The sequence below is a fragment of the Diceros bicornis genome, chromosome 26 (assembly GCF_020826845.1).
Source record: "Diceros bicornis minor isolate mBicDic1 chromosome 26, mDicBic1.mat.cur, whole genome shotgun sequence".
NCBI lineage: Eukaryota > Metazoa > Chordata > Mammalia > Perissodactyla > Rhinocerotidae > Diceros > Diceros bicornis.
Window position 1 is genome coordinate 34,829,948 of NC_080765.1, and position 13,627 is coordinate 34,843,574.

A 13,627-nucleotide genomic window follows, 5' to 3' on the forward strand; every position below is an offset into this window, starting at 1 on the left:
ATGCAAACCAGCAGCCTTCAAGCCTCACCCGTCCTACATACACATTTTGTTTGGCCAAAGGTATGTGGTTTTTTTAAAAATTGAATTTGTTTCTAACATTTAAAACCTGGAAGATCTCACACAAAACGTTGTCTTTCTGGCTCCTCTAGAAACACGAACGCACATTCCTGCAGAGCACCAGCGAGCCAGAGCTGAGAAACCCCGGCTCTTTTAGACAGGGTGGGTGTCCCTCACTTTGCCACAAGCCCCACCCTCCCCTACTGTCCTACCCCTGAGGCCAAAAGACTCTGCTGTGTATCATCTCGCTTTTGCTGAGGACTTTCTTGCCCTAGCCCTTCACTCAGGACCTACGTGCCCCTCTAGGCATCTCAGTTTGTGACCCCAGCTTTATGCCAATGTTATCCAACAAATACATCTGAGATGAGCTACAACAGAAATGAATGGGCAATTTTATTGATTTTTACCTCCTAACATATCCTCCTGGGAGTAGATACAAGTTGTGCAGTTTCCAGCAGGGATCTCGGATGCAGAGGGAAATTGAGGGAAGACGTAAACCCACAGGCGCTTCAGTGGCGGACCAAAACCCATGTTTACTGGGATTCTTGCAAATGAATGCTGAAGATCAAGAATCACATCCTCATACCACCAGCTTAAATACTTCCTTGACAAAAATAATAATAATAAATTATCTTCAACTCAGAAAATAAATTGTGCTCAGCAGAGTGACAGGAGGGTCCATTCATTGCATTGCACTGCGGGGCCAGGCAAGGGGAAGGACAGGTACAGGCAGCTACGCCGACAGAGGTGCCTGGGGTAAATGGCACGTGCTGAAGGTGGTCAGACGCACGCTTTTATGCCAAGGCCAGGTGGTGGCCCCCTGGCTGTGGCCTGTCCCGAGTGAGATTTCAACTGCCCCTCTTCCTCCTCACGTCCGCCGTGTCTTCTGTTTCTTGGCTTGTCTCTTTGCATCGTCTGGGCCGCTGTTGTCAGAGGCTGTCTGGCCGAGAGCTCGGACTCCCTGCAGTCGACTTGTCAACTGCAGCAGCAAGGGAATGAGCTAGAAAGAGAGAGAGAGAGTGAGAGAGGCATGCCAAGAGAAGACTGACAGCACACCTCCTTTTCAGGTCACCACCCACCATGTGCTAGGGAGTAGACTTCAGTTCAAATTAAGGGAGGCCATTGTACCAGAGAGGTCAGCAGAGACGGGCCGGGCTCTCTCTGTGAGCAACATGTCTCTAGAAGAATTCCAGATTTAAAGATTATGAGAGATGTTACGAGAGGTGAATGGCCTTGAAAGAAGGCCTAGGGACTGGACCAGAGGTCTTTACAGTCCCTTCGCACCCTAAAATGCTATAACTTCTGTGACACTGGACATTCTTCCACTGTCGCTTCACAGCTGGGAGGGATCACGCACCCTGACACATCTGCTCTCTCACGAGGTCTCTGGATGTCCTACCTTATCGTGGTTGTAGCCGGCCAGCAGGACAAGCAGCGTCAGAGGCAGGGCAATGTAGGATCCCTGGGCAATGTCCTGCTCAGGCAGCTTCCTCTGCAAACACCAAGAGCAGCGTCACGCCTCAGTGAGCTCTCCCTCCTATCTGCCACCCGTGATGACACAGCCACGACCCACCCAGCCTTTCCAATCAGCTACCCGAGGACACCTGGGTGTCCCACATGATCCAAACTCTCGCTATTCAAAGCAAAGAACTGAAGCAGCTCGGATAACTTTTCCGTTGAATCCTCTGCTTTCCAAACTCATTGCCTGCACCCTGAAACTCAGGAACAACTAGATTCTGATAACGAGGGATTCCTCACCCCCAGAACTTTCACGATCTAACCTGAGGCAGCCAAGAGCTGTGGAGAGTGGGGAATCCCTGTGGTTGAAAAGTAAATGGGTTCCACTTTGTTGAGTCCAGGCTATACACAGGGACTCTGTCCAACAAGGAAGTATCAAGAACCCGCTGTTCTAGGCTCAGGGCACATAGTGATGAACAAGCTAGTCCCAGAGATGATACCCAGTGAGGAAGTGAAGCAGCTGCTACTGCATCCCAGGGGCCATTCGCCCTTTCTTCCAATAGTACGGCCAACTCTCATCTGGGCCAATCAGAATACAGACATTTCCCAGCCTCCCTTGCAGCCCGGTGCGGCCATGGAACCAGATTCTGGCCAACCGTACATGAACAGAAGTGATGGGTGCAACACCAGGCTGTACCCTAACAGAGAAACGGCGGCCCTCCCTTCTTGCTGGCCAGGCAGCACTTGGCCAAGTGCGCTATTTTGGAGAAGGGAGCTTCCATACGATCCCTGGACTGCTCACTCTTGGACTTGACCTCAGACAGAAACTTCCGTCTTGCTAAAGCCCCTGAAATTTTGGATCTTGGTAGTAGCAAATGAACCTAATCCAACTAGCTCACGCCACCCCCACAAAGGAAACAAATTAAATGAGAACTTTCAGATAATCATAGAACAGGTAAATGAGCCAGAGCACTGTTCTCAAAGTATGGTCCAGGGACCTCCCTTTCAGGAGATTTGCAAGGTCCAAACTATTTCCATAATAATGCTGAGATATTATGGCCTTTTTCACTCTCACGCTCTCACAAGTGTACAGTGGACTTTTCCAGAGGCTCCCTGACGTGACCATGTCATCACTCTGACAGCTAATGGAATGTGTGACCTGTGGATTCTCGTGTTTTCAACATTTCTCAGTTTTAATTTCTAATATAACATATATAGACAGATATACCCAGATAAATGAAAGCTCTTTGAGATCCTCAACAATTTTTAACAGTGTAACAGGGTCCTGACACCAAAACATCTGAGAACACGTAGGCTGGAGAAGGACTGGGGGCCCCTTTTACCCGAGATGGTTGAGGCTGAATGGGATGGCCCCTGAGAAATGGAAGAATAAGGCAGGAATACATTTCCACCTCCACTGCCTACTCTTGTATTTTCTGATGTCTTAGATCCAACCCATTTTCCACTGAGGTAAATACCTAATTAAAAGTTTAATTTAGTGGGCAGTAGTAGGGTGCTAATGAGAATAAGCTTTGAGGAGAGTTGGTCTAGGCTCAAGTCCCAGGTCTTACCAGGTGACCTCAGGCAATCACTCTAAGACTCAGTTTACTCAACTATAAGAGGGCGACAATATGAACAGCGCCCACTGCAGGGGATGCTGTGAAAATTCAATGCAACGAGCTACGTCAAGTGCTCAGCAGTACGTGGAATACTAAGTCAAGTCAACAGCATGGCTATCGCATTCACATTTGACAAAGGAATAGAGCACGATGCTTATGAAGGCCCTCATAAATGTACAACGCTGAGCCGCTCCTCAGAAGGCTGGAATGTAGTGGAAACCACATGGTTGAGGAAAAACCACCTGATTTTGAGTCCTGGCTCTGCTGGCGAACCCTCGCTGAGTCACGTACTCTCTCTGAGCTTCTGTAAACATGGGAGGAAGGGCACCTCCCCTCGGAGGTTTGCTGTGAGGATCAGCAGTGAATACCCCGGGCAGGCCCGGCACAGAGCGGGCACACCCTCCACTCATCACTTGGCCCCCCAGCCCTCATGTGCCACCCCTGGCGGGCATCGTCTTCATTCTCAGAAGGGACAGACACACTCCTGGCAGCAGCTGTGAGCATCTCTATGTTCCCAGGTGTCCCCCTGGATCCAGACGAGTCTCCTGGCAGGGGGCGCTTGGGAACGTCGCAGGCTGCAGCCGTCAGCGCCCTTCGCGGAGGCCCTCTCCCTCTCACTGGGCCGTGATGTGCCTCCACGCAGAGACAAACGGTTCCCTCCATCCTCGCCTCTCTGGCACTTTCTCACCAGGTCTCAACGGTGGGGAAGGAGGCAAGTGCTTCCTCCTAGGGTCATTGGAAGAACTCTCTACTTCAGGTAAGATCATATTTGCCACGTCACCGAGCACAAACCGCTCCTCAGAGAAGCCCAGAAACCAGCCAAAGAGCCGTGTTGAGTCCTAGCTCTGCTACGAGCTGGTGACCTTGGACTCCCATCTCTGAATCAGGGATAATTCCTACCAACTGCTCATACAGGATGGCGTTTGAAAAACACTAAATCCAGGTAACTGGAGAGCCTGTAGGAAAAGATAATTTTGGCACCATTCTTCACACCCGACACCACGCAGACCCTCCTCTCCTTACCGTGGGATTGAAGATCAAGGTGACGTGCTTGTGGTAGCCCACCGCGGTGAAAGAGACCTGCGGCAAGACGTAGTCATACTGCGACCTGGGGAGCGTGGAGTCCAGCAGCACCACGTAATTCTGCGCACAAGGAAGCAGAAGTTATCTTGGTAAAGGGCAGTCTGGGCAAAGCAAATGAAAACTAAAACCTAACCTACGGCCGGGATATAAAGGACCTCACGTCTTAGAGAAATCCCCAAGTTTACACACCCAAACCAACGGCGCTGACTCGAGAGCGGTAACCTCAGTGGGCTACTCCATCAGTGACGGCCGCGCGTCCCCAGCGTCTCCGAGACTGTGTCTTCTGACAAAGCTTTCAGGGCTGGCGGTTCTCTTTAATGACACATTCAACCACTACAATTATGGCCCTTTGAGGACCGGACTTTATGAAACACAAGAAGTTATTACGAGCCAGTTCTGACGAGGGAGGTTCATGATCAAACTGAGGAGGACTGCTTTTATCCCAAATGAGGTTGACTTTTAAGGGACGATACTTAAGTGGCTCACTAGCTGCAAGCTGTAAGAACACGGCGTCTCTGGAACGGTCCAGTGGCGGTCACAGCCCGGCGTGCCGAGCCCTGACCGTGCATCAGGCACCACGAGCACCGCATGGGGCAAACGCCTGCCCTGCTCTCACCACTGACAGGTGGGGATTATTACTCCCGTTTTACAGACGGGGACAGCGAGGCCCGAAGAAGTTAACAGGGACTTGCCCAGGGTCCCTCAGCTAGGAAGGTACCGAGCAGGCCATGAACCCAGGTGGAGTTGGACCCCGAAGCCCCGGCTGTCTCCACAGTGCTGTGCTGCCTCAAGGGCTATTTCAAAGGGAGAAATGGGGAGGAATCCCCAAATTCCATCACAACCTGCTTCATTATTTTACAGCCATTCACGCCGAGAAAGGCCATAGTGTATCATCCCCGGGGCAGGGGGTAAGAAGCCCGGAGCGGGAAGGTCACACACAGGTTCACTCCTGACACCCACAGGCTAAGTCCACCAGGAAAGAACCGAACTCTTTGCAAAGTCTGCTCCCATTATGCCAACTACAACAGTTTGCTCTGCCCAATTAGAATTGATAATAGACATTCTACACTAATAAATGATGTCCAATATTAAGGCCTTGGTTAAATAGATTATGGTATTTAAGATGGGGATACATTCTGAGAAATGTGTCATTGGGTGATTTCATCGTTGTGTGAACATCATAGAGTGTACTTACACAAACCTAGATGGTACAGCCTACTACACACCTGGGCTCTATGGTGCTATTCTTATGGGACCACCATCGTATATGTGGTCCATCACTGACCGAATCATCATTCTGCAGCACATGACTATACACATGACTATATTTATATACACATGAGCACATGCATTGAAAAAAAAACAAAAAGATACCTATCAACATGTTAACAGTGGTTATTTCTGAATGATGGAATTATGTCTGATTTTTTTCCCCCAAATCTCCTCCTGTGAATGTGTATTACTTTTATAAACAGAAAAACAGCTAATTAAGAAAAATAATCCCTACAGAGCCCAACCTCCCTTGATTCCTAGAGCATGTCAACCATTTCCGCAAAGTGGTATCAGGGAGCAACGAGAGAACTGCGTTTCCTCAAACTGCCGAGTGGAATGACTGACGGGCACGGGGAGGGAGCGGCGGGCTTCACCTGGCCATCCCTGAGCAGGGGCGGGAAGTGGAAGAAGAGAGACTGCCCGAGAGACACCGTCTGGACGGGACTGTCGAGGTTTTCACTTCTGTAAAGCTTCACCTGGAGAGCACACACAAAGCAGACAGGCTTCTGAAACTGAAACACACTAAACGTGTCATTTCAGACATCCTCGGGACAGCTCATCTCTTGGGGGGAGAGGACCTTTGGAAACATGGGTATTTGAAAGAGAAACCGTCGTCCCCACAGGCCACACATAATGCATCCCTGTCACCTGAGACTGCAGTCACACGACACGCAGAGAATCGTGAGATTTTAAAACAGATTCTGACCACTTATGTTAGCGCTCGAAGTAGTAACAATAGTAAAATGATAATATTAAAAAGAATAGCTTCTAACCTATCTTTAACATGCCAGGCATGCAACAGGCACTCTACGTACCTCGTCACCAATCCTGGCTACTAAACAGCCATCACTGTCATCCCAGTGGAGACCCAGAGAGCCTGCGTCACCCAACATCACACAAATTATACGTGTGGGAGCCTGGGACTCAACCCACGTCACCGAGGGTCTTGCCCACCTGGCACTGCCTCTCCAGTATTGTAACCTTAGCTCCAAAAGTATTCGTTAAACTCAAAATGCACTCCCGTTCTGCATTTGGTTCTCCAGCCTGCTTCTAGAAGCAGTTTAGTGCTTTGTTTCCGGCCTTTCTTTCTCTCAGCCCGACTCTGCGGCCTGTTCTCCCTCGCCTATGCAATGAGGCACGAAAAGAGGAAGGTACGGTCCTGGCCGATGCTAAGGGCTGGGGGGCTCCACCCTGCACCTGTCACAGGAACCGCCCCACCCCAGGGCCCATGTGGCACCTTTCTATATAACACACAAGAGGAGTTTTCCTAAAACAAAAGTCACAGCCTGGAGGCCTACAGGTCACATGCAAGCTCGCAAATGTGTTCTTTTGTTCTTTTACAAAAGTTCTAAGTAAATCTTAATTCATTGCCTATACTAAAAATCAGGTGATTTCAAATAACTCTAATTTCCAGCTTCTCTGGAAAATTGGCAAGCGACAGTCAACCCTGGGCCAGAATTCCAACACAGCAACAAGCAGAATGAGCTGATGAGGGGCGCCATCCCTTCCCATCTGCTCCCCCACCCCCTCAGTTTGCCCCACACCCCACTCAGCCCTCTTCACTCTCTGCTATTAAATGCCTGGCCCCCACAGGCAACATGCTTGCAACCCTGGACTGAAGGGCAGTTGAGCTGAGTTAAAATGTAAGCGCACGTTCTCACCCAAGGCAAACACTTCACTGACAGAAAATTACAAGTGCCCCTGAAATATACACTCCCGTGGCAATTCATTAACATCTTTCAAGGGATCACAGAACACTGTGTAAACATGTCTTCATTAATTGCAGACATGGAAATTCTGTTAGAGCTTGAAGAGACCTTAAGAGGTCACTGCATCCAACTCCCTGGTTTTACAGAGGAGTGTGAGGCCATGGGAATGGAGTGACCGCCCTAGGTGGCAAGATGGGTAAGTACAGGTGACAGAAGCCAGCCCAGACGTGACTTCTAGTCCACCGCCCGCAACCTCCACCCTGGACAGAATTTGAAGTTACAAGGTACTCTGCGCCTTGAAATGGTCCTTCTGTTTTAGACTCCAGGTTGTACTGAACATTCATTCGGCTTCTATTACAATGCTGCCAAAGATATATACAGCTAGCGAAACTTCTCTGAAACTGGAGCGCATTTCTCTCCAGTGATCAGCCATCGTTCTCCCAGATACACGCTGGGATGGAAGTTTCTCAAATCTCAACCGCAGCCCTCAGCACCTCCACCTTCAGTACACAAAAGCAAGTGCAACAGGCCCCAACACCGTGCTCCTTACTCGTCCCGAAGCTGAAAAGAACACAGTATTTTAACTTACCCATAATGTGGGAAGATACTCAGAGGAAGTGATCACATTTCCACTTAAATCAAATTGATTAATCTGCCGGAAAACTATGATGTTGACATCATCGATGTCATTATTCCCGACCTAGAAAGAGATAAGACGCCGGCGTTGAGAGAGCTGCAGAGGAACTTCTGTTCCAGCTGTCGGACACGCCGGGAGCTCTCTCCAGCAAACTTCACTTCTTATGCCAAGGGAGCAAAGGCTGCTTTGGAAGTAGCCTAAGTCCAAGGTCACAAACTGGCAGTAGGTGGCCCCCACACACATGTGGTTTGACAAGCACAGTACTTTTTTTCTAAGTTTTAATTACTTGCCAACATTTTTAAAAATTTCATATACAAAAAAGCCAGATTTTCCAGCTTCTCCAGCTCCTGCCTGGCAGCAATCAGCAGGAGCCAAGCCACAGCTGCCCCTCTGGGTGGGCGTGTGCCCTCCTGTCACTCTCTCACAGCTGCCGGGCCTTGGTCCCCAGGACTGCCGTAGTCCTGGCCTAAGGCACCAAAGCGGGGAAATATAACATTGGAAGATGCAGCCGGCACGGCCATTTAAAATGCCAGCTGCCGTAAACACATCAAGAAAATCCGTTTCCTAGGCTAAATAGTCCTAAATGGCCCACCCCTCCTAATCCCTCACAATCTTCATGCCTAACACCACCACATAAAGCTACCAAGGGCAGCCCCTGTTGTGCCACCCAACCCTCTAGTCTAGCTAATGAGGGCTATTTCATGGCAGAAAGCATCACTTCCAACGGCTCCCGGCCGCTTCCTGTGACCTGGAGGGCTGCCTCATTAGGGACCAATTAGCTAAGTCATGATCTTGACTATCAAAACATGCTGCCCACCGAATGGAAAAAACAAGGTCATCTGAATATAAGAAAACTGGGCGGCCCTGCCACCAATTAAGCCCACGTTCTCTTTAGTAGCTACCCTTGATTTGAAATGCTGCTTATACCTTAAGATCCTTAACTTGCAGCATAATGATCAGAGCTTGCAGGGGAAGAGGAGAAACAACAGTTCAGATTTCTCCTCTGGATGCATGACAGCGGTGCTGTTCATTAAAAACCCCATATAAGATGCTGCTTGTGAAGATGACACTATTCTGAGAGGACCCTTAATTAGGATTTAAAGTTGCCCCCCCCAAGAGATGAAAGGCAGCCAGCCAGAGGAGCGCTGAAGGACTTTTGATCAGGGAGGCAATCACACCGCGGCTCCGCTGAAGGATTTCACGCCTTACCGCAATCACCCGGTGGTGGGGGAGGGCCCGCTCGATGTGGTCGTTGCCTTCTGCCTTGAGCTGAACGTGGTACACACATCCCGGCTGCAAACAAAAACAGGGGTCACTTCTCTAGACAGGAGCTTGTCACACGCAAGCTGATCTGAGCCTGCTCTGACTACGGGCCCTCACCGAGACGACGGGAGCATTTCTGTCCCGCCAGACAGTTCCCAGTCTGTGGCCTGTTAACCTTCTGGAGAGTTCCTCTAAAAAGCACCCTGATGAACGAACATTTATCTGAAGTTCCGTAATCCTTTCAAACCCCATTCAGCTTCTCTACCCAAGGGAAATTAAATTTGGTTTCTTATTTCAAAATTGCAAGCATAATATGCTTATTCTGAGAAAGTCAATCTTTCCTTGCCGTCCACCCTTCCTATCTATCTGTATACACGCACTGAGTGAGATCTGGAATGACACTCCCAAATGCTTACCACGGATACTATTTCTAAGAAGGGGGATTTGACATTTTTCCTTTTTTAAAAAAATTTTCTTCTTTATACTTTTTATTCTATTGCTCACATTTATAGGCATCTATCACGTTTACCAAATATGTCATTATTCTAAAAAATCTTTTAAAGCAACCAATTCCTGATCATCAATAGCACAACTGACCCGATGACGCACTAGGATCTCAAGCATCGGGTTGAGTTCACAGGTGTCTCCATGCACCTAAGAGGACAACCCTAAGATGTAATCGTTTATTTCTAAACTAGCACGGATAATGTGCATTTGATGATCTCCGTACGCAGCAGGGCAGGTCAGAACAGGCATCACTGCCCAGTCACCAGGGCACTTCCAGGTGGCAGCTTTACAGGGTTTTTTTCCCCTTCAAAATTTTGTCCTTTTCAATATGTTGCTTGAACTATCTTGATAATGAGCACATGGTACCTTTACAAAGACAATAAAGCTATTATTAAAAAAAATGAGAACCATCAAATTTATGATCGCCAACAGACATATTAATTCACTTTACGGCTCAGTTAGGCCTGGCAGCATTGGGTTTGGTTCAAAATAGCTGTTTGCACCTCAGAGAGGAAGGGATGTGAGCAGCTATCTGTGAAGAAAAGGAGAACAGCACTGCTGAAGCTGGGCAGAGCGGGCACTGCCCACTCACTCCCGGGCCGGGCAGGAGCCCGTGGGGCAGCCGCTGCCATCCTAACTGGCCCGACTCCTGGCTCACGGCCGACTGACCCCGGGATTCACCTTCATCCCTTGGCAGCACAATCTAGAGGTGTAGCTTCTCACCCCAGGTGCCTTGACAAGCACACTGCCGGGAAAGATCAAATAACGAATTCGAAGAGGGTCGAAATCCTTAGGAAATCTTCAACGAGGGATCTCCAGCCTGCCGTCCTCTGGGAGACTGGCACACTCAAACCCAAAACCCTTGATGAGAAAAGTCTAAAGATATTCCTCCAGCATCTGTGGCCCGGCACATGGAAGGCGTGAGCTGCCACAAGGGGGCGACTCTAAAAACCCCTGAAAGCGCTAATGAATTAACACCTATTAGGAGGAGGAGGAGGAGGAGGAGGAGGGTGACGGGGAGCATCAATTAATATAGAAATCTATTGTGGTGGAGAAGGAAACTAGATTGGTTTAATTAAATAACACGTGTTAAGTCGGTGAGTTTAGAAGAATGTCTCTGGACCAGCAGGACACTAGGGGGAACCTAGAAGGTGATGCAGAATTTGTATTCTTGTGACCATAAGAGTGAGGTAAGCCAAGAACACAGGTTCAGCCAAGGGGGAGGCTCTCCTAAGACTGAACTGCACGGGCTCCTCCCAGGCCCTTCTACTGCTGCGGACTTAGAATGAGAAAGCTGCCAACAAAAAACCTAAGCTCGCGGTTCTGGCAGGGACCACCTGGGGAAGGTTTTGTTTGTTTCTGCTTTTTAACCATTTACCGAGTCGACGTGCCAAACACCGCTGTACGTGTTTTACATGTATTAACTCATTTAATACAGCCATCCTATGAGGCAGACATATTATTCTCGGCCTCATTTTACAGATGACGGAACAGATACAGAAAGGATGAAAAACTTGTCTGAACTTTTACAGCTCAGAAATGACAGAGGCAGGACTGGTACCCGGCAGACTAGAGCAGAAGGGCGTCTGTGTGGCCAAGAAAAGGATGAAATTGCAAAGGCTGCACTTGCACTGAATGGGAGACTGAGAACCTGGTTCTGATGGCCTGTCGCCTCTCCCTGGGCCCTGGCTGCAGCGGGCACAAGGAGGCAGACACCCATGCTGCCGCACGGCCCTGTCTGCTCTGTGGAAGCACCGCCTCAAGGAAAGCGGGCCTGGAGGACAGCAGAGAGCAGTGTCCTGTGCCCTGGGGACACGTCCCCATGGCAGCACACTTCACGGGGCGGGGCCCTCCCACAGGCCGGAGGATAGCTAGAAAGGAGCATGACAGTGAGGCTTGTCCAGATTCCTGTGGATGACAAGACAACCGCCATCTTGATGAGTCTGATGAAAACATACCAGAGAGAGGGAGTGACGGGCACAGCAGGGGACGGGAGCCCACCCGGTCAGTGTGCATCCAGCTGGACCATCAGAACGTACGCATTCCAGTCCTCAGCACAGCCAGAGAAGACACCCCAAGTCCATCCTCTTCCTTTAGCTTGAGCGCTCCACGCTCACCAAGCAACCTTCCAACCTGAAGTCCAGGGACCCCAATATCTGAGCGTGGGATGCCTCGGACACTGGGCCTGAGTATTCTTGTCTTTAGGAAAGAACAACATGACCCCAATGTGTCTAAATAAACCAGCAAACCAATTTGCATCTCAGCGTCTGTGGTTTGGGCAAACATTTATCTGTTGCCGAGAAACGTCTGACTATCTCTGGGGTCAACTAAGAATATCCAGTTTGTGAATCTGAAAGGCTAGGGACCAAACCTGGGTCCAAGAGGCCCAGTCCAGCGGGGGCGGTCAACCCACACTCTCTCTCGCTGACTTCTACAGTATACAGTTAGCATCTGCTGAATGAGTGAATGAATGAACGCACAAATAAAAACTGAGGAAAAAAGCACCATAAATCCTAAACCAAACTTTGCAATTCAGCACCCAAAAAGACAACAAAGTTGTCTGTCTGGCCCCCATGAAGAAGTAATGTGTGGGGCCAGCCCCATGGCATAGTGGTTAAATTCAGTATATTCCACTTTGGCAGCCCAGGTTCACGGGTTTGGATCCCAGGCGTGGACCTACACCACTCGTCAGCCACACTGTGGCAGCAACTCAAACACAAAATAGATTGAGATTGGCATGGATGTTATCTCAGGGCTAAACTTCCTCAAGCAAAAAATAAGGAAGACTGGCAACAGATGTTAGCTCAGGGCTAAACTTCTTCAGCCAAAAAAAAAAAAAAAAAAGTTGTTATGTTTTTTTTACTTAGTCATTAGTCACCTAAAAATCAGGAGTTTTCACATGGAAATCTGAATTTCTGACTTGACTTTTAAAAATTCAAGCAATCTGGCAACCCTGAGTCTGTCTTCCCACGGGGCTGTGAGGAGCTAGAGCTGAGTGTAGCGGCCTCCTCTACATGGACCATGCCCTCTCCAGTTCACCACAGTCCTCACCACTCCCTACTGTCCAGCCTCCCTCAGCCTTTCACACTGCTCTTCTGGTTCACAAGCAGTGGTTTGAGAGCCCTGGCCTAGATCATAACCACCCCCTGCTAGGCAAAAGATGCACCAAATCCCTGGTTTTCCAACTTTATTTTGCCACAAAATCCCCATCTCAACATGTCCGCTAGATAACGGATAAGCTGTGTCAGTTAAGATGTGAATTAGGAGAGTTCCAGAGCCCCCAACCCCCATGCCCCCTGCCCAGCCCATTCCTAGCAGTCTCAGGGGCACCACATACTGAACACAGTGTGAAAAAACCCACGAGTAAAACATGTTCCGAGTCTCACCAGCAATCCCCGTAACCGGAACTTGCCCTCTTCATCTGTCACGGTGTCCTCTCCGTAAATACTACAGTCGTTCTGTCCCACGGCTTCCACGGCAACACCCTGTTCTGGTTCTCCGTTCAAGGAAGAGACTGTACCGTAGCAGCTAGAGGGACAAGAGGAGAAACAGAACACAGTATTCTCCTGGTTCTCTGAGGCACACAAAGGATTTCAGCTCAAGTGTCCTGCGTTTACCCACAACTGATGGTGCAAAATAGCTCCGTGGAGAATTGTGCCCCATTGACCGAAGCAGTCTCGTTCTAGCTGTCTCATCTGCAAATCCAGCCTCCCTGCCCGAAGGCTCAGGCCAGACAGCAGGCTGGCATCCATTTCCTTCTCCTAAAGGACACTCCAGAAAATTGTAATGAAAAAAGGCTAAGCTTTATTTTATTCCATTGTATCTTATTTTTGTTAAGGAAGCATTCAATAAAATGCAAATAAGTCACTTTCTCTTTCATTTCACATATTCAGTTGAAAATGGTCCATTTTTCTAAACCCACTCCTTCTGCTTAATCAAGCTTCATCTCAAATGTTTTTGTATAAGTGTACAAATATACATACGTGTGTGTCTGTGTATAAATATAAATATAGCTGTGTAAT

The 13,627-nt window shown here is 49.0% G+C and overlaps 1 protein-coding gene across 1 annotated transcript in view; it reads right to left on the reverse strand.

Annotated features, from left to right (window-relative positions):
• Positions 1–426: 426 nt before the first annotated feature.
• Positions 427–13,627, reverse strand: part of LOC131422022 (BOS complex subunit NOMO1-like) — a 52,832-nt gene continuing 39,631 nt past the window's right edge. Inside the window, 7 exon segments of the mRNA XM_058568878.1 lie at positions 427–1,057; positions 1,457–1,549; positions 4,158–4,277; positions 5,864–5,965; positions 7,788–7,898; positions 9,045–9,128; positions 12,992–13,133. Of these exon segments, the coding sequence (XP_058424861.1) occupies positions 926–1,057; positions 1,457–1,549; positions 4,158–4,277; positions 5,864–5,965; positions 7,788–7,898; positions 9,045–9,128; positions 12,992–13,133 (784 nt within the window). The 3' untranslated portion in view covers positions 427–925.